At 42.8% G+C, this 24,852-nt stretch overlaps 1 protein-coding gene across 1 annotated transcript; it reads left to right on the top strand.

Annotated features, from left to right (window-relative positions):
- The first annotated feature begins 8,482 nt into the window (after positions 1 to 8,482).
- On the top strand, positions 8,483 to 23,057 carry emp2 (epithelial membrane protein 2). The gene is made up of 5 exons (XM_063018991.1): positions 8,483 to 8,562; positions 19,354 to 19,454; positions 19,839 to 19,938; positions 20,250 to 20,390; positions 21,973 to 23,057. Exons 2-5 carry the CDS (start codon positions 19,377 to 19,379, stop codon positions 22,143 to 22,145), a joined length of 492 nt encoding a protein of 163 aa, XP_062875061.1. The 5' UTR covers positions 8,483 to 8,562; positions 19,354 to 19,376; the 3' UTR covers positions 22,146 to 23,057.
- The last annotated feature ends 1,795 nt before the right edge of the window (positions 23,058 to 24,852 follow it).

The following is a 24,852-nucleotide window of genomic DNA, read 5'->3' as shown; positions in this document are numbered from 1 at the left end:
CTTGTGCAGCACACGATATTCCGGCTGAATCATGATCTACTCATCAAAGGTTCCGCTGTCTCAAAGTCTTTTATTTATTTATTTATTTATATTTATTTATTAGAATTTTAACGCCATGCTTTAAACACTTTGGTTACATTCATGACAGAGCAAATGTCAACTACAGTGTACCACTGGTATTTAGCAGGAATGGCTGTGAGAATAGTCACCACATCAGGGACTACAGGTGCAATAAGAATAATCAGCCCATTGATTTTTCTAAGTCTTGTGTGAAACGATAAGAGCCATCAGGCCTGACTACTGGGTTCACTGGGGGGGTTATAAGGTGAAACCGTTGGCTTTATCTTTCTTTGCATGCTTTGTTAGCCCCCTTTTATGCTGTTCTTCAGTGGTCAGGACCCCCACAGGACCCACCACAGAGCAGGTATTATTTAGGTGGTGGATCATTCTCAGCACTGCAGTGACACTGACATGGTGGGGGTGTGTTAGTGTGTGTTGTGCTGGTATGAGTGGATCAGACACAGCAGCGCTGCTGGAGTTTTTAAATACCGTGTCCACTCACTGTCCACTCTATTAGACACTCCTAGTTGGTCCACCTTGTAGATGCAAAGTCAGAGACGATCGCTCATCTATTGCTGATGTTTGAGTCGGTCATCTAGACCTTCATCAGTGGTCACAGGAGGCTGGATATTTTTGGTTGGTGGACTATTCTCAGTCCAGAAGTGACAGTGAGGTGTTTTAAAACTCCAGCAGTGCTGCTGTGTCTTATCCACTCATACCAGCACAACACACACTAACACACCACCACCATGTCAGTGTCAGTGCAGTGCTGAGAATGATCCACCACCTAAATAATACCTGCTCTGTGGTGGTCCTGTGGGGGTCCTGACCATTGAAGAACAGCATGAAAGGGGGCTAACAAAGCATGCAGAGAAACAGATAGACTACAGTCAGTAATTGTAGAACTACAAAGTGCTTCTATATGGTAAGTGGAGCTGATAAAATGGACAGTGAGTGTAGAAACAAGGAGGTGGTTTTAATGTTATGGCTGATCGGTGTATCTCCATAATAAAATGAGCCCATTAATCTAGCTGTAAAGGTATCTGTTACCTTAAATAGCCAAGGCCATGAGATAAATGCCACTAGGTTGCACAGTTAACCCACGTTGACCTACTGTAGGAACCGCCCAGCTCACCCACCCATTGAGAAGCGAAGTGGTGAGTGTGTGTGAGAGTGTGTGTTTGCATTTTATGACTATTGTGTGGCCGGTGAAATCGCAGAGCAGGTAAGCAGGATGAGGAACAGTTGTATTATTGGGATTGTAAGGGTGTGGATGTGTGTGTATGAGAATAATTGCACACTGGGCAGGACCCGTGTGAATGTCTCGCATTTAACCTGGTCAAATACTTTTGTGTAGCCGCTGTATCACAATAAATAAAAAGACAATCGGATCGAAGCTGAATCCAACTGGATCTAAACGTTCCCATCGTTTTTACTTTCATGTTCTAATACAGTGTATGTGGTTTATAAAGCAGAAGCGGCTTCAACACAGGAATGTTACGCTCATGGGAACAGTTCACTCAGTAAATACTTATAGAAATAAATATTAAATAATTATTCTTATTATTCTACATGCTTCCAGTGCAGAAATCTGCTTTAAATTTATACACAATGTCTAAATATATAAAATATAAATAACAATATTGCTTGATAAGAATAAGCAAAGATACATTTACATTTCCAGCATTTAGCAGATGCCTTTATCCAAAGTGACTTACAGTACTGGGACAGTATACAGTCTGAGCGATTAAGGGTTAAGGGCCTTGCTCAAGGGACCAACAGCAGCAACCTGGCAGTGGTGGGGCTTCAACCAGTGACCTTCTGAATCTGATTACTAGTTCAGTATCCTAACCACTAGGCTACAACTGTGCCTGGATATAAAGACAGAAATATAATCCTTCATTCATTTATTCACTGTCTGTTTTACCACCGCTTTATCCTGGTCAGGGTCACAGTGGGTCTGATTCATTAGGTGAAAAGCAGGGTCATTTTAATAGCTCCAAATATCTTTGTACCGTGGGAAGAAACCGGAGCACCCGGAGGAAGCTCACACATTCACAGGGAGAACATGCAAACTCCACTACGCTTCAGTGTCCTCTGCTAAGCGTACTGATTAATATTACAAATACACTATATGCACTATATACAAAAGTATTGGGACACCCCTTCTAAAGACCGAATGCATGCGTTTCTTGGTTTCATGTCTAACGGGGTAATAAATCAGTCATATAAAGGAGATGATATTTCAAATGCTTTCATATGTGCAGCAACAGTTTAAGGAAGGACCTTTTCTGTTCCAGCATGACTGCATTCCTGTGCACAAAGCAAGATCTATAAAGACATGAAGAAAAGCCCCACCAAACAGCTCTGGAATGAACTGGAACATAAGCTGAGGCTTTCTCGACCAAGTGCACAGCCATACAAATTCTCATCTTATGACTGAATAGTGGCTGTTTATCTGTGTATATGTATTCTGTATACACCGATCAGGCCTAACATTTTGACCACCTTCCTAATATTGTGTTGGTTCCCTTTTTGCTGCCGAAACAGCCCTGCAACTGGGATGCTCTGTGTACTCTGACACCTTTCTATCAGAACCAGCATGAACTTCTTCAGCAGTTTGAGCTACAGTAGCTCGTCTGGCCAGCCTTCGCTCCCCACGTGCATCAATGAGCCTTGGCCGCCGGTTTACCACTGTTCCTTCCTTGAACCACTTTTGATAGATACTGACCACTGCAGACCGAGAACACCCCACAAGAGCTGCAGTTTTGGAGATGCTCTGACTTAGTCGTCTAGCCATCACAATGTGGCCCTCGTCAAACTCGCTCAGATCCTCACGCTCGCCCATTTTTTCTGCTTCTAACATCAACTTTGAGGATAAAATGTTCACTTGCTGTGTAATATATCCCACCTACTAACAGGTGCCATGATGAAGAGATAATCAGTGTTATTCACTTCACCTGTCAGTGGTCATTATGTTATGCCTGGTCGGTATAAATGCCTACTTTTGTCCTGTCACAAACTGAGAATACTTTAGTAATAAATCATGGTGGAACTCGAACTTCCTTTTGGCTTTAAAGCTGCTTCTGGAACACACATACTGTATTAGCAGGGCATTACGGTGTCCTTTTACACCCTTCTGCTGCCCTCAGGAGCCCAAGGATGGCAAACCTACTGCTTTGTTATTAGAGAAGCTTCTAGTCGACTCCATCTTTAACAGACACCGCTCGCTGACTTCTCAAGGTGGCGGTCACACTATTGTTTCAGATGCCACACCCTTCACACTCGCTCCCTCAGGCCACAAAACAGCGCAAGTCAACTGTACACATCGAGTCACGGAACGTGCTGGTGTTGCCCGCCCTGGGTTCCTTATCTACGTGGGTTCTGACCACAGATGAGTCACAGAGTAACGAATTAATAAACGTTTAATCTGGCGCTGATGTGAATGTGGATTTATGCTGAAATGTTGCTGTAGAAAGCGGCTCCTCTTGATTTTAGTCAGATTTAATAATGTATAACGTATCTAATAAACTGTTTAGGAGTCGGGCATCATTATATTTATCTAATATATCTAAAAAATAAGTATGTACAGATACGTTACAGTACTCAGTATGAGAACTGGCGTCTGTCTTTTTTTTTATCTATCTATCTATCTATCTATCTATCTGGCCAAAAGGATGTGGACACACCTTCTGTACTCACTCAGCTCAGGTGTTTTAGTTTAGCTACACCCATTGCTGACAGGTGTATAAAGTCTTTCAATCATTTATTGTCTGTTTTACCTCTGATTCGTCCTGGTCAGGGTCACAGTGGGTCCGATTCTTTGAGTAAAAGGCAGGAAGCATCGCAAACAGGTTGCCTCATTCACATTGCTGTGCAAGGACCCTGGTTAGCAGATAGAGAGGCGTCCGTGCAAAGTACATGGGTGAAAATAAGGGGTCCACTAAGGGCTGCACACGGGCTGCAATCAGGGATCCCCAGCAGCGGAGGACAGATTGACTACGCTAAATCAGGAGAACATCTGAGAAAATGCATCAATAAATAGAGAAAAAATGCCAACCACATTTATTATTTTTATTTGAATAAAAAAATGTGGAAACAGGCTTGTCCCTCTCATAAACCACAAATATTTCAGCTGACTGAGGTTACACAGAGCTGACCACATGCTGCACGCTGTGTTTCCACTGCTGTTCACAGGAGCAGAAATAAGAGGAAGGTACGGTTGTGCTATTTTTGGGTATTTTCTGACTACTATAAACGTCATTTAGAAAAAGGAAAGTCCCACACGTGGGTTTCCGAATGACACGGTCACGGCGTGCTGGGTGTGACGCTGTTCGCCGGGTTATCGGTCCATCGGTCACGGTGGCAACACAGACACACCGGTGGACACTTTAAAGGCACTTTGGACTGGCAGCTGTGGATGCCGTTTTTGGAAAAAGACGAGCTGCAGCTGTATAAACACACACACACACACACACACACACACACACACACACACACACACTGTGTCACAAATCAACTCCACGTACATAAAATACTGGAGTGACATAAATGGAAAAACTAAATAAAAACAGCAGGTCAATGAAAGCGACTCCAAAAAAGGAGGACTCAGTAGAGTGATTTTGAAGCAGCCTTGAAATCTATGGCGATATTAAGCTTGCTTGACTGTGTACAGTGTCATCTGTGTTCCCGCAGACCTGAAATACACGACATACAGCTCTGTGACAGGTGTACACCGATCAGCCATAACATTAAAACCACCTCCTTGTTTCTACGCTCACTGTCCATTTTATCAGCGCCACTTACCATATAGAAGCACTTTGTAGTTCTACAATTACTGACTGTAGTCCATCTGTTTCTCTACATGCTTTGTTAGCCCCCTTTCATGCTGTTCTTCAATGGTCAGGACTCTCCCAGGACCCCCACAGAGCAGGTATTATTTAGGTGGTGGATCATTCTCAGCACTGCAGTGACACTGACATGGTGGTGGTGTGTTAGTGTGTGTTGTGCTGGTATGAGTGGATAAGACACAGCAGCGCTGCTGGAGGTTTTAAATACCATGTCCACTCACTGTCCACTCTATTAGACACGCCTACCTAGTTGGTCCACCTTGTAGATGTAAAGTCAGAGACGATCGCTCATCTATTGCTTCTAGACCTTCATCAGTGGTCACAGGACGCTGCTTACGGGGCACTGCTGGCTGGATATTTTTGGTTGGTGGACTATTCTCAGTCCAGCAGTGACAGTGAGGTGTTTAAAAACTCCAGCAGCGCTGCTGTGTCTGATCCACTCATACCAGCACAACACACACTAACACACCACCACCATGTCAGTGTCACTGCAGTGCTGAGAATGATCCACCACCCAAATAATACACCACCCTGCTCTGTGGTGGTCCTGTGGGGGTCCTGACAATTGAAGAACAGCATGAAAGGAAGCTAACAAAGTATGTAGAGAAACAGATGGACTACAGTCAGTAATTGTAGAACTACAAAGTGCTTCTATATGGAAAGTGGAGCTGATAAAATGGACAGTGAGTGTAGAAACAAGGAGGTGATTTTAATGTTATGGCTGATCGGTGTATATAAACAGTACAACATCAGAGGCGAGTGTTATTTACAGACTGTGTTCAGGAAGCAGAACCAGTTTCTCACCTGTATGGCTGGAATGTAACAGGTAAATGTCATGATATAAATAGTCGTGATGACATTGCTGAGAGATTAAAGGACTGAACGTTTGTAGCTCTCTGTCCATCGTCACTTATATCTGTTATGTAGTAAACAAGATGGCAAATAAGAGAGTTCCAAAGATCATGATCATGAAGGATCCTGCCCACCCACAGGACCAGCGCAGTAAAACAGATCACATTTGTTCGGCACCTGTTGGAATCCGTTCTGCAGGGTACACGGTTTTATCACACGCTAGAGCATGAGAACATTTTCTGAGCTCACCAAATGGCTGAAGAGTGTGTCTGTCATCACTTAGGCAAATCCGAACCCCACTTTCATTTCTCACATGCCTATGGGAACCTACTGGCATGATTCTTGATCAGTGGTGTTCCCCAAGGCTCAATTCTCGGTCCGATACAATTCGAAAAGATCTTAGCACACCTTCTACCGCCGTCCTCTTCTTACGTGTGTAAGTGCTGCTTTTACACTTTGCCCAAAGTTCTGAACCAGTGGCATTGCTAGTTATGTGTCTACCACTAGTGCTTTAACACAAGGTGTCCCTCCAGGCTCAGTTCTTGGTCTGGTACCATTTAAAAAGATCTTCTCACATCTTCTACCACTGTCCTCATTATACTCGTGTAAGGTGCTGCTTTTAACACTTCTAAAACACTGGCATTGCTAGTTTTGTGTTTACCACTAGTACTTTAACACAAGGTGTTCCTTAAGGCTCAATTCTTGGTCCGGTACATTTCTTTCTCAATATATTGAGTCTGATTCTCACAATTTCTCAGAACCCCGAGCTAAAATTTGAGGGTTATTCCACACAAATGCAGATTCGTCAGTTCACAGACTAGCGCAGACGGTTCTAAATGTTTTCCTGGCTCGCTTGAGAAAAAGTTGATGCAAAAATAAAACTGCACGACTTTTTTAAACTGGAAATGACTAAATCTGGACAGGACCCAGTCTCTGTGTCTGTCTTATTGTTAGTCCCTTTCTCCCGCAGGAAACCTCAGGAGCCAAAAGCTGTTGATGCAGCGTGAACAGTTAGAGTCGGTCAAAGCTAAAAAAAAAGCTACTATCTGTGTCTGCAGATCACATTATGCAAACGTTACGCCGCAATATAGTTGCTTGAGTTGAGGCTGGATGTTTATAGGAACGTTTTTGGAGGCAAGCGCTGAGGACAGAGGAGAGTTTTGAAGAGCAGCTGTGGCTTTGAACAAATTCCTTCAGTGTAAATCTACTCGGCCTCCTCGTCTTCCTGCTGTTCATGTCAAAAACAGGAAAAGGTTTTTCCCCTCCTCTCTCAGCTCTGAGATCATAAAAACAGTGGAACTCGAGGGAATGAAATTCGGGCTCTGCATGGATATGATGGTTACATCACGTCATCAAAGTGTGAATATGAGACGAATCTGCATTAGTGTGGAGTAACCGTCAGATCCAGTCTAAAAGCTCCACGTGTATCTGTGTTTATCTGGATTTTCCTCACTGTTTCACTTTTAAACTTGTGTTACAGCTCGAGATTGTGAGATTGTGAGAATCAGAATCAGCTTCTCCCAGAGTCTAAAAAAAGGGCTGAAACCAGCGCTGGGATCTCGAATACATCGTATCGCTGAGCGGCCACATGAACAATGATTGGCCTGTTGTTCAGATAGGGGTGGGATATTAAAAGCCGGATAGGGAATCTCTCATAACTAATGCAATTACGACCTCTGCTGGCTGATTGATGGTGCCTGCACAGAGATGGGAAAAGAGTGCTGTCAGGGTGTGTCTCTTCGTACACAGTGCTGATCCGCACTGCACTCGTCAAAGTGTAGGTGATAAGATGCATACGGCTGCTGCCTACGTGTCGGAGGGGGTGTGGGTTAGCTTTGTTCTCCTCGATCAGAGTGGGGATTGACATTGGTGGAGAGGAAGCATGACGCAATCGGGCAATTGGACACCCTAAAAGGGATAAAAAAGGGAGAAAATGCATTAACAAAATATTAAATAAAGCTTAACGTGGTTAATGTAGTAAAAGAAGGAGACAGGAGCACTAAACTTCTCTTCATTATTACTTCTCATAAGTTTCTCCACTAATAAAATTCCTGGCTTGTTGTTTTAGTACAATAAGTCACGTTAAGCATTGTTCACGTAGTTCGTACGGCCTGAGTTGCTTTTACTACATCGTATCAAACAGTTTGTGTCATTGGAGGCGCTTTGGAAAGGTCAGCGAACAGCAGACTGGGTCAAAGTTTAATCAGCACAAAAATCGTGAACCCAGCATGGCAAAAAGGAAGCTAAGCATCAGCACCACACTTCGTAGGAAACAACGGCACAGTCGCTTCTCATATGAATGCATATTTGCCAATTTAACAACTAATTAATTACTATTAGGACCATAAAAAGCTGAACGTTTTTATATTTTTGGCTACTTTACATGGGGGTATATTTTATTTTGTTTTTAATTAAAGTTTTTAACGTTAAATTCCTGATTTTATTTGTTTGTATGTAGTAGTGTGTGTTCCAATCATAGCTCCAGAGGCTACGACTGCTAGGACATGCAGTACATGTTGTAGGCTAACTGCATACACATCTGGATATTACACACACACACTGAAATGCATTCGAGAGCGTGTTTGTTTCAGTACCTCCTGCTCTCAGTAGCTTCCTCCTCCCCTCGGCAGTATTGAATTGCAGCTCCACCCTGACGTGCCCCTGCCCAGTTTTTTTTTGGAGAGGAGTGTGTGTGTGTTTCCCGCCCTGCTCTTCACTTTTACTACTGCTCAACTTCTGCTCGACTTTCCTCAGGAACCTGAAGTGTTTGGACTCTTTCTGCCTCTTTTAAAGGACTTCGGTGAGTGGATGTAAATTTGTTGATGTTTACAGTTTGATTGTGTCTGAGCCTCAGGGGGCTGTGAGGACCTCGGTTTGAATTCAGGGTTGGACTGAGGGCTTGTTATTGCACCCAGTATGCGATGTGATTGCATGTGTTATTGGTTATGTTGTGCAGCTTTGAGTCCTGCTCTTGCACATTGCATTGCTTTAATGCTCTCGATATGCTGCTTATGCCCCATTTCTACCCCCTTTTTACTCCTTTTACCTGACTTGGCTACTTTAGTATCTTTTTTTGATTATTTTATAATAGATTATGCATAGCTAGTGTGATTTAAACTGCTTATTTGGAAACAGATCTAAAAATATCACAAAATATAATAACATTTTTAGAAATTTAGAACTCTATGGCATGAGTTTCCATATTGTCGCCCTCTGGTGACACTAAATGGCAATGTTTATATGACTTAAATGATGATTTTGATCCTGGAGCATATCCGATGTTACAAAACGGTTATTATACATTAATAAACACTTTGTCAAGCATCTCAGGGCTTTATTTCAGAATGAAGGTAATACAGGGCTGCTGGTCATCACTGGGGCTGAACTTTGCATATTTTTTTGCATATCCACCCCTGGATCTACCTACAGCCCCATCTTTGTCAGTAAGAATGGGCGTGTGTGTGTGTAATTGGGCATGCGAGCCTTCAGCACATTCCTGAGTGGTGTGTGCCGGCCCGTTTTTTAGGGAAGGGGGCGGGGAGCACGCCTGCTGGTGTTTTCGTGAGGCCTACGTGTTGGGGGTGGATTTCCGGACTGCAACACAAACACTGCCATCGCTCCAGGCGCCATAACGTGAGCCCACCATCCCACCCAAGCGCTGAAAGGAACTGTGGACGGGAGCTTAGACCCCGGGGGGCGTTCTGTGCCTGGCGGGGTGATTTATGCACGCAAAGATGGTGTGACGTTTCTGGGTCTTCCTCTGGCAACGCGCCCAGGCCTGCACACACTACGATGAATCTCCGGGGAGCTGGCGAACAGAATGCCACTTCCTAAAGTAAACGATGCCACTTGACAGTTAAGTGCTGATCTAAATTAAGCATCACGTTTGGTAGATCCTCACCCCCTTCTAGGAATAGAGCTGTTTTAAGGGAAATCCCTGAATGAATGCAAACTTTGTCCATTTTATCAGCTCCACTTACCATATAGAAGCACTTTGTAGTTCTACAATTACTGACTGTAGTCCATCTGTTTCTCTGCATGCTTTGTTAGCCCCCTTTCATGCTGTTCTTCAATGGTCAGGACCCCCACAGGACCACCACAGAGCAGGTATTATTTAGGTGGTGGATCATTCTCAGCACTGCAGTGACACTGACATGGTGGTGGTGTGTTAGTGTGTGTTGTGCTGGTATGAGTGGATCAGACACAGCAGCGCTGCTGGAGTTTTTAAATACCGTGTCCACTCACTGTCCACTCTATTAGACACTCCTACCTAGTCGGTCCACCTTGTAGATGTAAAGTCAGAGACGATCGCTCATCTATTGCTGCTGTTTGAGTCGGTCATCTTCTAGACCTTCATCAGTGGTCACAGGACGCTGCCCACGGGGCGCTGTTGGCTGGATGTTTTTGGTTGGTGGACTATTCTCAGTCCAGCAGTAACAGTGAGGTGTTTAAAAACTCCAGCAGCGCTGCTGCCTGATCTACTCATACCAGCACAACACACACTAAAACACCACCACCATGTCAGTGTCACTGCAGTGCTGAGAATGATCCACCACCTAAATAATACCTGCTCTGTGGTGGTCCTGTGGGGGTCCTGACCATTGAAGAACAGCATGAAAGGGGGCTAACAAAGCATGCAGAGAAACAGATGGACTACAGTCAGTAATTGTAGAACTACAAAGTGCTTCACTTGAACGCTACACGAGTGAAAAACATTAAATCGCTAAGAAGTCCTGATACTCGTTTTTGCAGAGGGAGGCATTATCTGCTCTATTTTGTATATGTAAACCTACTGATGCCTGACGTTAGTTAATGTACATTTGACCAATAGGAAACTAAAATAGTGACTTAAAGCTGGGTCTATTACACCTCGACACATCCCAGTTATCACTGTACGCTTCTCACTCTCACTTTTAGCACGTCTTTAAGATATTTATTCATTTGATTCATTTTATTCACGTATTTTACATTTATAGCTTTGATACAACTCCGATCGTGCACGTTAATTAGAACACACACTGTTACAAGCCTCTTTGTGTCTTTGTTAGAGCTGGGATGTTTTGCATAACCCGCTAACGGAAGCTGACCAAAACCAAGATCAGTTACAGTAGAGACGTTAGAGTCAGTATTGTGTATCTAATGATTATGGCCCTAAATTCACAAGTAAATGTGCTTAATTTTATGGCGGTCATTAAATTACACTCATGAATTGAATGATAGAATAAATAGAAGCTAGGATACACAGCACAGCTACCTTAATAGCTGAATGTAAACCTAGAACATCCAGGGATGGTGTGAGGCTTCATGTTCTGTCTCAAAGATGAAAATTCTCATCCGTGTTTTGGCATTTCATCTACCCCACCGTCCCGTATTTAGCTGCTTTACTTCGACTTCTTGGACATTTTGACTAAGCGATTGCTAACTGAATTGCTGTAGGATTGCTAGGACGCTTCAGAGTGCAAATATAACCAGTTAACTTGAAGGACTTGGACGCTACATGAATGAAACTGGTTAAATCGCTAAACACAAAAACACCTTAAAAGTCTCGTTTCGCGGTCCGTGACACAATTTTCACGGCCGTGAATTACGTAGGGTCTTAGTTATGATACTCGAACAGTCTCTGCTATATTAGGCACTTATTTATGTGTAAATCAGCTGTGTGTTGATGTTAAGCACCGTCCCTGCTGTGCATTTTTGCAGACATAAATGTGCAGGTCACTATGCAGAATCCATTAAAACTAAATCCTATTGAGTGGCAGTTGTAGTCTAGTGGTTAAGGTACTGGACTAGTAACCGAAGGGTCGCTGGTTCAAGCCTTGCCACTGCTGTCGGACCCTTGAGCAAGACCCCTAACCCTCAGTGGCTTAGACTGTATACTGTCACAGCACTGTAAGTCATGTTTTATCACCACTTTATTTTTTACAGGGTCAGGTTGGGTGGTTGTGCGTAGTTCAGTGTGCATTATCGAATGTGTGTGTGTGTGTGTGTGTGTGGTGGTTTGTCCAGTGTGTGGGCGAGTGGGAAGCAAGTTGAGAAGCAAACCTTTCTCAGGGCTTTCCCCCCAGTATAAAACAATTCCTTTACAACTCGCTCCATCACTGCACAGCTAGGGAGGCACCTACGCTTCGTCCGGTTTAACCCGGTCCATCAGATTCGCAGACCGCACTTTTTATCCAGCTGTGAGAGGAGGAAACGTGACGACCTCTCCGCGGGCGTTCGGATCTGTGGAAGCATTTGCATTGCAAAGTGACCGTCCCTGTACCACGATGTGTTTTTAACACTGCAGGCGTGTAAAATTGCTGAGGAAAACAGTAAGGACGACTAGAGAAGAGTCGTTTGCTTTATGAAATGAATGAAGTGTTTGTGTCTGGGTGGCACTGTCGCCTCACAGCAAGAAGGTCCTGGGTTTAATGCCCAGGCGGGGCGGTCCGGGTCCTTTCTGTGTGGAATTTGCATGTTCTTCCCGTGTCTGCGTGGGTTTCCTCCGGCAGCTCTGGTTTCCTCCCACAGTCCAAAAACATGCAGTCAGGTTAATTGGAGACACTGAATTGCCCTATAGGTGAATGGATGTGTGTGTGTCTGCCCTGCGATGGACTGCCGCCCCGTCCAGGGTGTTACTGTGTGTCTTGCACCCATTGAAAAGCTGGGATAGACAAGACAGATAAGACAGTGAGTGAGTGAGTGAGTGTTTGTGTTTGGACGTGAACAAAAAAAAAAGTGAAAATGTCTTTTGTGTGCTAACACACTTTGGGTGTGGCGTCTTCCCTGAAGTGAAATGAAATTGATTAAACCAGCTCCCTGAGTGGAAAACAACACTGAGAATGAGGAGAAGGAAACGTCCCCGGCAGGGTGGGGGTCAGAAAAACATGAAAACAGATGAACACTTAACAAGCATTCAGCGTCGGACACAAACGCTCACACACCCGAACGGAAAATCAGACGCACTTGGCAAGCCGTAGCAGCTCTGTTTATAAACTCGGAGGCCCGGCGTTCCCGAGTACGCATATTTACGCTCACACGACAGACGTTTTGAAGACGAGAAATCGGCCCACTGAGTCTCGATCTGTGAAAAAAGAGACCAAACAAACAAACCGGGCTTTCATACGCACGCCCGCACCGCTTAGCTCCTGTTTGATTAGCGGGTTAGTGATATCAGATATGAGAGCGGACAGAAAGTCTTTCTCACGTTTGCATAATGCGCAACAGATGGAAAAGCTCCACCGGATCCCACCGTTAAGTCCATGTAAAGCAGCTGAAGATCTGACAACAGGCCACTTTGCATCGCTCTTTTTTCCCCTTTCCTTTCTGGAGATGAAAGTGCCTGAAGAGGATCCCAAAAGCGCGTAAATCTCTCACTCCCCCGAGCTCTCGGCCCCTCGGAATGCAGCGTGAAAGGACACGAAGCCATAAACGGACAAAACGAAATGGAGGGAACAGAACGAACCGAATGCGTAAAGCACACAAATCCAGACTTCAGCTTTGTCAGACCGGAGGTGCCTGGATGAAACACAGGCTTCGATTTATTTATTCGCCAAATAATTTTAGTCACTCTATTTAGGTAGGAATTTTATGAGAAAGAGGAAGGAGTTTGCTCATAAATCTTAGGCAATAGGGAGATTTAAAACTCCAAACCTTAAGGTCAGCAGAAAATAATCGCGATTCTTTTAAATATAGGCTTGAAACCATATCTCTACACGTCCATCGCTTTTAAAAACAGGAAATGAGGTGCTAGCTGACATCTTGAACTCATGAGTTTGAATCTCAGCCCTGCTATTGGCAGGCCGGGCGCCTACATGAAGGTGGAAACGCTATGGGGATTCCTAATAACTGCTGCTGGCTGATCTATGGCGCTTGCACAGAGATGGGGGAGAACGGGGAGCAGTGAGTGACTCTCCATGCGTGATACTGATCTCCATATGAACACGCCTCATGCAGGTGAAAAGAAGCGGTTGGCTAGTGCGCACGTGAGTTGCATGCGAGCCTACTTGGTCAGAGCGAAGGTCTGCAGCAGATTGGGTAATTGGACATGACTAAACTGGAAGGAAAAGTGGGAAGACGCATGACCATTGGCTTACAACTTCTAGCTTGATTTTGTGCCACATGGTTCAATATCAGAGCTTTGATTTGCACGGTTATAAGCTATTTATAAGCTATTTATAACAGTTATAAATTATGCCATTTATTTATTGGCGAGCTGAACGTGTCCAAATACTTTTCCATTCATTGTAAAGGGCAGAAACATGTAGGCTCATCCAGAACAACCTGAGCTGTGCTGAATTCATTTCTTTCATTATATAAAGGGAGTGTTTGACTGTAGCTGAGCAGCACAACATCCCAGCCATGTGTAAGCACCGTTTCACTTCTGTTCTGGTTTATTCTGCACATTTTCCTTTTCTTTCATGTCAGCCTGTTTATTCTGCACCGGTTCCTGATCTGTAGCGGTTCTGTAGTGTTTGGAGTCGAATTTACAGCATGTTTACTGTCCCTCGTCGCAGCTCTTTCTTTGTCTCTGCCCATTTAAACCTCACGGTCGGTCACCTACCGACTTCAGCTTTCATGTTTTCTCCAGAAATAAGCCTCGTATTCGCAGAGATACCACAAGGAACAATGAGTAAGGAACAATAAGGGGGGTCGGAGGGAGATTTGCGTCTCCTGTCGTACAGATTCACCAATCAACTGTGGTTAGCGGTCTCACCAGGCCGTAAAATGCGAGCCTTATAAATATCTGCAGGCTGAGCTCGAGGCTGAGGACACGCCGGTGAAACGTCTCTTTGTCCTGAACTGCACTGCGGGACAGAGCTTCAGTTTGGTAAACAGAGGTAATCAGGGGGACGAATGCAAAGTTCTCCGGAGACCTTTTCTTTCTTCAGTCCTCAGGGAGCAGGACAGCAAGAAGGTCCTGGGTTTGATTCTTCTGTGTAAAGTTTGCATGTTCTCCTACTGCAAGAGTGTCTGTGTGGGTTTCCTCCAGGAGCTCCGGTTTCCTCCCACAGTCCAAAGATGTGCAAGTGAGGTGAACTAGAGATACAAAATTGTCCATGACTGTGTTTGACATTATACCTGAACTTATGAATCTTGTGTAACCAAAGTGTGTAAAACATGACGTTAAATCCTAATAAATAAATAAATAAATAAAGGACATTTCTGATCTTAATTAAGTTCCTTCTAATGAACGATGTCATTTATTACACTGGTTTAGAATCAGCCAGCTGCTCTGCTTCATTCTTATATTTATTTATTTATTTGCGGCTGTGAAACGTATCACGTCCTTCGTTTTTCCTTCCTCGTCTAAGCCCGGAGTTGGAAACTGTGGGATAAACCCGCCGACGCTAAATACCTCCGAGCCGAAGGTCCAGACCGCAGTCGCTGTGCAGCTAAGCCCTGAAACATTTATTGCTTTATTGCACGGATTCCCTCCCTAAAAAAACGTCATTTCTGTGTTTTTCCAGCACATCTGGGCTGTTTGAGCACTCAGAACGATGGTGTGACCTTTGCAGGACATGTCGAGCTGCCCGGCTACTGGAACATTCATGTTTTATGCTGTTGAAGTCATTCAGACAAACCCCAGACATGATTCAGAAACCAGTTTCTAACCATTATGAAGTCTTTTTAGCTGGAGTTCAGTGGTAGGACGTCTCGAGTGGCTCAATTTGTAAAGCTCTATGTTGGTTTCTCATAATATTAGTGATTACTTAGTGACATGTTAATCAGAGGATATTTTAATCCAGACTTAATCCATGGTCACACAACAAAGTACAACTAAAATCCCCAGTTTGTTTAAGTTTTGTTTGTAAAGGGGTGTACAGGGTTTGTCTCACAGCAAGAATGTCCTGGGTTCAGTTCCCATATAGAGCAGTCCGAATCCTTTCTGTTTGGAGTTTGCATGTTCTCCCCATGTCTGTGTGGGTTTCCTCCGGGAGCTCCGGTTTCCTCCTACAGAACAAAGACGTGCCAACATGTCAGGTTAATTAGAGATACAAAATTGCCCCTAGGTGTGTGTGTGTGTGTGTGTGTTTGATCTGTGATGGACTGGTGACCTGTCCAGGGTGTTTCCTACCTTTACTACCAGTAAATTGTACCCGCCAGGACCCTGAACAGGATAAAGTGCTGGTAAAACAGACAATGAATGAATGAATATTGTTTGCAAACATTCTAGTAGTTGCCTTGTCCGCTAACCTGCCTGACCCAGTTAGTCTTCCATTGGTCCTTTCTGTGTGGCATGTTCTCCCACAGTCGTGCAAGTGAGGTGAACTGGAGATACAAAATTGACCATGACTGTGTTTGTTATTAAACTTGAACTGATGAATCTTGTGTAAGCAGTAACTTTCTGTCCTGTCATGAATGTAACCACAATGCAAGTGTGTAAAACATGACGTTAAAAACCTAATAAATAATAACACAAGGAAAAAATTACCCTGTTAATTTCCGGTTGGCTTTAATCTCTGCCTTTATTTCTTCTTTTTCTGTCTCCCTGTTTTTTATTTTCTGTGCTGCACTTTTCAGCCCCCTTTTCTCAGCCCCTTTCTCTTAAGTTAACCGCCAAAGGGCTGCAAAGTTACTGCCACGTAAATTTAGAGCAGGTGCAGAACGAGGCCCCGTACAACCTCCCTCATGCTCCGCCAAATATGACGACTTAAACATCCCCATGTCTTTCATTATCTCAGGTCAACCGTGGGTCACAATGTGCTGGTGAATATTTTCGTTGATTTTTCACGTTAAGTATCGTTAATTATCACTATTCATTTATTAATTAGGATTTTAACGTCATGTTTTACACACTTTGGTTGCATTAATGACAGAAAGGGTAGTTAGGGCAGTTACTGCTTACACAAGACTCATCAGTTCACCTCACTTGCACGTCTTTGGACTGTGGGAGAAAACCAGAGCTCCCGGAGGAAACCCACACAGACACGGGGAGAACATGCAAACTCCGCACAGAAAGGACCCGGACCGCCACACCTGGGGATTGAACCCATGACCTTCTTGCTGTGAGGCGACAGTGCTACCCACTGTGCCGCCCCTGTATCACTAATTAATACAACCGTGAACAGTTAATTCATTCATTTGATTAATATCCCACACAGCACTTAACTGCCCCTTGACCATAATTACCCTCTCCATCATACAGACTCCAACCATAAATACCCCCCAGTGAAATGTCCTTCACTTAGTAATACGTCTAATTTTTCTTCACTATGCACGCTGCATTTTCCATTTCCCTCAAGAAAACAGAAATCGATGCAAGAAGTCGTGCACATTATCATCATCAGCGTCTTACTTCTGCTTCCTTTTTCTTTTAATAATTTCTTTTTCCCTGTTTCAGACTCTCCCTACTAACTCTAGATCAGCGTCCTTTGATTTTTACTAGGGTACTTTTACAGTCTGCTCTTCCCTTGTGTAGTTATACTATGTACTTTTTGATAGGTGTGACCAAACAGGCCCTATTTATACGAGCCTTAAAAAGTCACCAGCTATAGATACTATAATTACAGAAAGGGAATTAAACGGCCACGCCTCAAAGCAAAATTACAGTATAAAACTTTTTACACCACTGAATGAATAACAGTTAATAACAGTTGAGGTTTGTATATTTTTCATAAAAGAATTAAAGAAAACTCACAAACAGAAATATAAATAAGATAAGATAAGACTTTATTGTCATTGTAGCTATACATACATATATATATATATATATATATATATATATATATATATATACTGTATATATATAATATATATTATACATAATACATTAATAATATATACAAAAAATATACTCGGTGCAACACAAAATTTAAAATATATAAAATATCATATATAAAATATATATATATTAATATATATGTATATATATATATATAATATGTCAAATATTAAAAAAATATATAATATATAAAATATAATATATATATAATACATAATAAAAAATATATACTAAAATATACTTGGTGCTAAACAAAATAAGCTAAAAATAAAAAAAATTATATGAAATATACTGTAGAGTATTTGATAGAGTATTATGATATGGATGTATACACAGGGTTTAAATTGTGCAAAACAGAACAGCATAACCGGTATCACAGCAGAGAAAAAAATATTAATAATATACAGTATAATAATACAATATAATAATAATTATTGTACAAATTGTATTGATTTAAAATGTAAATAAAATACAAATTAATAATTAATAAAAAATATATATTCAAAGCCATGAAACATCTTTTACTTTAACTCAGCCTCTCAAATCCACCTCAACTCTCACCAGAATATATGAATGAATGAATGAATAAATATATGAATGAAAAAGTGAATGACAGAGCGAATACAGTGGAAATAAACTTTATTACTCAGTGGGGTTTGTGTGTGTCAGCGGAAGTCCATGAGGCTTTTATGAGTCATGAGGCTTTGCAAAGCTCACACCAGAATCCTGATCTGAATGGAGGCGTAGAGATGAGCTCAGGGTGAACAACATGACCCCATCTGATTTATTCTAGCTGAACCGTTTAGGACCATCAGCTCTTAATTTAGCAGGACAGCACTTGGAGGGCTCCTGTAAATTCCAAGCCCCGGTGTTTGTTTGACCTGAAGGGCTTTGTGTATCAGCATGAAGTGAAATACCACCTGATGCGTTCTAGGACAATGATGATAATTAAATTTCTGGATGCCTGAAGTGTCACTACGTTCTGTTTCGGTAGCATCACTGCAGGGTTTTGGGTTTTTCTTCTGCTTCGACACACCTGATCAATCAGCTAATAAACAGGCTACGGTGTGCATGAATGACAAGGCAAAAAGGCAAGCGAGCGGTGCATTTCCATCTAATAATATTGGCAGAAGTTTATATTGTTAAATAATTCCAGCACCAAGCTGTTAAAGCTACAGTTCTCCAACGTGATGCTTGATGTTCCCTCGGGTGGTGTTCCAAAAAGCATGCGTTAATTTTAAATCGTTATAAATCTACGTCTACGTGGACTTCGTACTTTAATATACGTGCTGGTTCACAATTAAAGACTCCGGCTTTTGTCTAAAAAATAGAACTTTGTCATGACTGAAGAGAACAGATGGAACCTTTGATGGACGGTAGAATTGTCCTGGCACACTGTAATGTCCTGTCCTGGGTGTTTCCTACCTTTCTGGAATTAAATCGGACCCACAGCAACTCTGAATAGAATAAAGTGGTGGTCCAACAGGCAATAAATGAATGAATGAATGGTGAAATGTCCTGGCATTCATAAAACTTAGATCCATTCATCAGCCAGATGTTGGAGCAATAGTTTTGTACTCTGAAGAAAGCTTTTTTGCAGCTCCAGAGCCCAACGGTGGTATACTTTACACCACTCTAGCATAGCATGTTGTATAGGGGCCATGGAGACCCTCCTCATGAAGCTCCCTACACTAGACTTACCGTAGCAGTTTGGAATGTTGTAATCAAGGACAGGAGATTTTATTGTCACACATATTCTGGCACATTCACTGCTAATGTCCACAAATTTTCTGGCTTCTTGGTGCAGTCGTCTTCACTTACACATCACCACTGTTGTTACATGACCAATCAAATAATATCTGTGTGTTCTTGGTTCTTTCTGTTTAGACCCTCCTGCTCCAGTGTCAGCCATGTTGGTGGTTTTGGCCTTCATCATCTTCTTTCACATCATTTCAGCGATTCTGCTTTTTATAGCAACGATCGACAACGTGAGTACACCATCGTCCTACAGAGTCCATCCCTTCTCACAATGTCCTAGGGTGGCACGGTGGCTCAGTGGGTAGCACTGTCGCCTCACAGCAAGAAGGTCCTGGGTTTGCGGTCCGGGTCCCTTCTGTGTGGAGTTTGCATGTTCTCCCCGTGGCTGTGTGGGTTTCCTCCGGGAGCTCCGGTTTCCTCCCACAGTCCAAAGACATGCAAATGAGGTGAACTGGAGATACAAAATTGTCCATGACTGTGTCTGACATTAAAACTTGAACTGATGAATCTTGTGTAACGAGTAACTACCTGTCCTGCCGTGAATGACGTTAAATGGTAATAAATAAATAAATAAATTATAGCCAAATAATTGTTCATTAATCTGTCCGTTACAGGCTTGGTGGGTTACAGCGAACGGGAGCTACTACTCTGATCTCTGGTATTACTGTAACTCTACCTGTCACAATATTCCAGACAGCGCGTCCAGTAGCGCAGGTGAGCTTTTACAATCTATATAACATCATAACCATCAGAAATGGCTTCAAAAATGAAGTGCTTGGCTGGAATAGTAGTCTAATGAACTAGCACATTACTGCTGAGATCTCGGGCGACAGTGGCAAGAAAAAACCTGTCAGGCTACAGACGTGTCCACATGATCCCTTCACTCAACCACAATCTTCACATTATACAAATAAAAACACATACAAATCTTGTTAAATGTTAAATCTAGAATGTTGCAGTAGTTTCCCATCAAAATATGGAGATTAAATCCTAATCTGAGTTGTTTCTTTCCTTTTTCTGAGCAGGTTACCTCCACACCGTGCAGGCTGCGATGATTCTGGCCACCATCCTGTGCTGCGTAGATTTCTTCGTCTTTTTCCTTCAGCTTTTCCGCCTGAAGCAGGGCGAGAGATTCGTCTTTACCGCCATCATCCAGCTCATGTCTTGTAAGTCTACTAACTACGGTACTCTACTTTATAAAAGCTAAAACAGCAACGTTTTTATTTGTGTTCTACAAACTGGGATTTGTAGCTTGAAGCTTGGAGTGTGCAGATTGAAGCAGAGCCCGTTTACCTCCACCATCATATAACAGGACATTTATCCTTTTATTATCTTTTGTCGCTCAAACGTGGGCGTTCGAGACCAGCCTAATGCCTTAAAACAGGACACTTAATCTTATTTACAGTCCCTCACCAGCCAGTGTTTATGTGACGTGCTTCGGCTCTGTTATGGTTCAACGGCTGAGTTTGTTTACACACAACAGAGCCTAAAATTCATCATTTTATGCAGAATAATTCGCATGAATCATTTAATTAGTCTAATATATAAACCATAAAGACGATTGAGGATTATAAATTGTGTAAGAATAATAAAACTCTGGTATATTTTAACATATAATAACAAACAACCTCCTTGTTTCTACACTTACTGTCCATTTTATCAGCTCCACTTACCATATAGAAGCACTTTGTAGTTTACAATTACTGACTGTAGTCCATCTATTTCTTTACATACTTTTTTAACCTCCTTTCACCCTGTTCTTCAATGGTCAGGACCCCCACAGGACCACCACAGAGCAGGTATTATTTAGGTGGTGGATCATTCTCAGCACTGCAGTGACACTGACATGGTGGTGGTGTGTTAGTGTGTGTTGTGCTGGTATGAGTGGATCAGACACAGCAGCGCTGCTGGAGTTTTTAAATATTGTGTCCACTCACTGTCCACTCTATTAGACACTCCTACCTAGTCAGTCCACCTTGTAGATGTAAAGTCAGAGACGATCGCTCATCTATTGCTGCTGTTTGAGTCGGTCATCTTCTAGACCTTCATCAGAGGTCACAGGACGCTGCCCACGGGGCGCTGTTGGCTGGATATTTTTGGTTGGTGGACTATTCTCAGTCAGCAGTGACAGTGAGGTGTTTAAAAACTCCAGCAGCGCTGCTGTGTCTGATCCACTCATACCAGCACAACACACACTAACACACCACCACCATATCAGTGTCAGTGCAGTGCTGACAATGATCCACCACCTAAATAATACCTGCTCTGTGGTGGTCCTGTGGGGGTCCTGACCATTGAAGAACAGGGTGAAAGGGGGGTAACAAAGCATGCAGAGAAACAGATGGACTACAGTCAGTAATTGTAGAACTACAAAGTGCTTCTATATGATAAGTGGAGCTGATAAAATGGACAGTGAGTGTAGAAATAAGGAGGTGGTTTTAATGTTATGGCTGATCGGTGTACATACAGATACTCATTATTTTGAAGCCGGGGTCAGAGCACAGGGTCAGCTATTGTATTACTCCCCTGGATCAGAGAGGGTTAAGAGCCTTGCTCAAGGGCCCAAGAGTGGCAGCATGGCAGAGCTGGAAATCGAACTCTCAACCTTTTGATTGATAGCCCAAAACTCTACCCAGTAGGCTACCACTGTACCACAGTTTATTCTTACTGGTTAATTGCATATTATATCTTTTATATTTATTAGCTGTCCAGGCTTAACCCTAATCCGATCTCCTTTCCTTTCCGCAGCATTGTGCGTGATGATCGGTGCGTCCGTCTACACCGCTCAGAATGGGAGTTTCCAGAAACCCGAAGGGCAACAGAATGGCAACTACGGCTACTCCTTTGTTCTGGCCTGGATAGCCTTTCCCATGACGTTCCTCAGTGGTCTGATGTATCTAGTGCTGCGCAAACGGAAGTAGACGCCCACAAAGGTCCACCTCAGCCGGCCGCGGCCTTAGCCGAGAGAATTTTATTGTAAATAGAGTGTTTTTTCCTTTCGATTGCGTAATTCAACTACATTGCCAAAGTGTAACATCATGGAAGAAAGAATATAATCTGTAGCATACTGGAACCTAACGTAGATTTACTTCAGTACTAGGTAGATTTAACCCAATTGTTTTTGTTTGTTATTAAATGACTTTCGCTTTTGAAGACGTTTTGTGATGTGCTGTGATGTTTTGGAACTCAAACAGACGAGAGACTTGAAATAATTAAGTAAAATGCAATCCAGTAGACCAAGCAAAACCACTACGTGAGCTTCGTAGAAACTGTAGGATGCAAAATTGGCTTTTTTAGTAAATACTTGAGGACGTCGGACCAATCCTGAGGCGCTTTACGGATCAGGCCGCGCTGCCGATCGCACTACGTGATACTTGAAGCTGAACAAATCTACACGGCCGGAAGCCTTTTTTCTTGTAAAGCTTTGTGTTAATATTATTTTGCATGTTATATTTTACCTACATTTAGCTTTGATTAATATTAAAATCAGTTCAGTGTACAACAAGAAGCTTTGAAGACACGTTTATTACTTTAGAAAACACCAGGCGTGAGCTTCGAATACTGGAAGAAGTTGGAGTGTATTTTTTTTATGTCAATATTTCCGTAATGAAGTATTATTTCAGCGAGCTTGAACCCGGTTCTGTACGAAATAATCCTGTCGGATTTTAATGAAGGCTTTTACAATTGGAGTGAATTTACGATGGCAGCTTTTATTCTTCTGAGTCGTTTTGCTTGTTCGCTGTGATAAGGTCTATCCAGCTGTTTCCAGTGACAGACCCTCACACAGGGCCTGAAATGTGTGTTTTATTTTTCAAATAAATAAATAAAATGTTTTTAATTTGTGTGATTATTGATGTCCTATCTTGGAATTAAAAGCGTCTGCTAAATGCCATAAAAATATAAAACGTTTGTAAGGTCAGACACTGATGTTGGAGAGAGCCTGGCTCACAATCTTCATTCCAGTTCATCCCAAAGGTGTCTGATAGGGTTGAGGTCAGGGTTCTGCACAAGTCGGGCAAGTGTGTTTGCGTAGGTGTGACCTCTTTGTAGCCATGGGGACATGCCCCACTGGTTCAAGTGCCAGGTTGCCACTGTAGGGCCCCTGAGCAAGGCCCTTAAACCTTTAATTGCTTGGACAATACACACTGTCACAGTACTGCAAGTCACTGGATAAAAGCGTCTGCTAAATGCTGAAAATGTAAACATAATACATAGGGCAGTTGTAGCCTAGCGTTAAGGTACTGGACTAGTAGTCAAAAAGTCACTGGTTCAAGCCCCACTGGTTTATGTGCCAGGCTGCCACTGTTGGGCCCTTGAGCAAGGCCCTTAACCTTCAATTACTTGGACAATACACAGCGTCACAGTACTGCAAGTTGCTTTGGATAAAAGCGTCTGCCAAATGGCAAAAATGTAAATGTAATAATCAGAAGGTTGCTGGTTCAAGCCTCATCACTGCCAATTGCTGCTGTTGGGCCCTTGAGCAAGGCCCTTAATTCCCAATTGCTCAAATTGTATACACTTACAATTGGAAATCGCTTGGACTAAAGCATCTGATAAATGCTATGGCAAGCCATAGCCTAGAGGTTAAGGTACCAGACTAGTAATCAAAAGGTCGCTGGTTCAAGCCCCACTGGTTCAAGTGCCAGGCTGCCACTTGAGCAAGGCCCTTAACTCTCAAATGCTTGGACAAAATATACAATCACAGTACTGTAAGTCGCTTTGGATAAAAGCGTCTGCTAAATGCTGAAAATGTAAATGTAGTAATCAGAAGGTCATGGGTTCAAGCCTTGCCACTGCCAAGTTGCTACTGATGGGCCCCCGAGCAAGGCCCTCTACCCTTTACTCAAACTGTATCCAAGCAAGTGTGTTTGTGTAGGTGTGACCTCTTTGTAGCCTGTAACAAATATTAAAGTCACACCTAACTAAGCAAACGCAAAACAAGTTTAAACAAACTGCTATGAAGCAGCGCCACCACGTGGTAGAACACAGGAACTGTGAGCAATCAACAGCAAGTAAACAACACACATTAACATTTTCAAGCTTTTTAAGGATTTTATTATATGATTTTTTTTATTGTTTTGGGCAGATTTTTAATAGTTAGGCGTAACATTATGACCACCTTCCTAATATTGTGTCGGTCCCCCTTTTGCTGCCAAAACAGCCCTGACCCGTCGAGACATAGACTCCACTAGACTTGGATTTAGATCTGGGGAATTTGCAGGCCAAATCAACACCTCAAACTTGTTGTGCTCTGCAGTTTTGGAGACGCTCTGACCCGGTCGTCTAGCCATCACAATTTGGCCCTCGTCAAACTCACTCAGATCCTCACGCTCGCCCATTTTTCCTGCTTCTAACATCAACTTTGAGGATAAATTGTTCACTTGCTGTGTAATATATCCCCCCCACTAACAGGTGCCGTGATGAAGAGATAATCAGTGTTATTCACTTCACTTGTCAGTGCTCATAATGTTATGCCTGGTCGGTGTATATTGCACTTCATAATAATGGGAGACAGGTCTAAACTGCAGGCAGGCCAATCTAGCACCTGCACTCTCTTACAATAAAGCAACACTATAAAGCTTTTCTATTAGTTTATTACAGTACATTAGTTTTATATATTTGACATTT

Source organism: Trichomycterus rosablanca, chromosome 22 (genome assembly GCF_030014385.1).
Source record: "Trichomycterus rosablanca isolate fTriRos1 chromosome 22, fTriRos1.hap1, whole genome shotgun sequence".
In the NCBI taxonomy this organism is placed as follows: domain Eukaryota; kingdom Metazoa; phylum Chordata; class Actinopteri; order Siluriformes; family Trichomycteridae; genus Trichomycterus; species Trichomycterus rosablanca.
The sequence above is the reverse complement of the archived record's forward strand: the minus strand, read 5'-3'. Positions and strand labels throughout refer to the sequence as shown.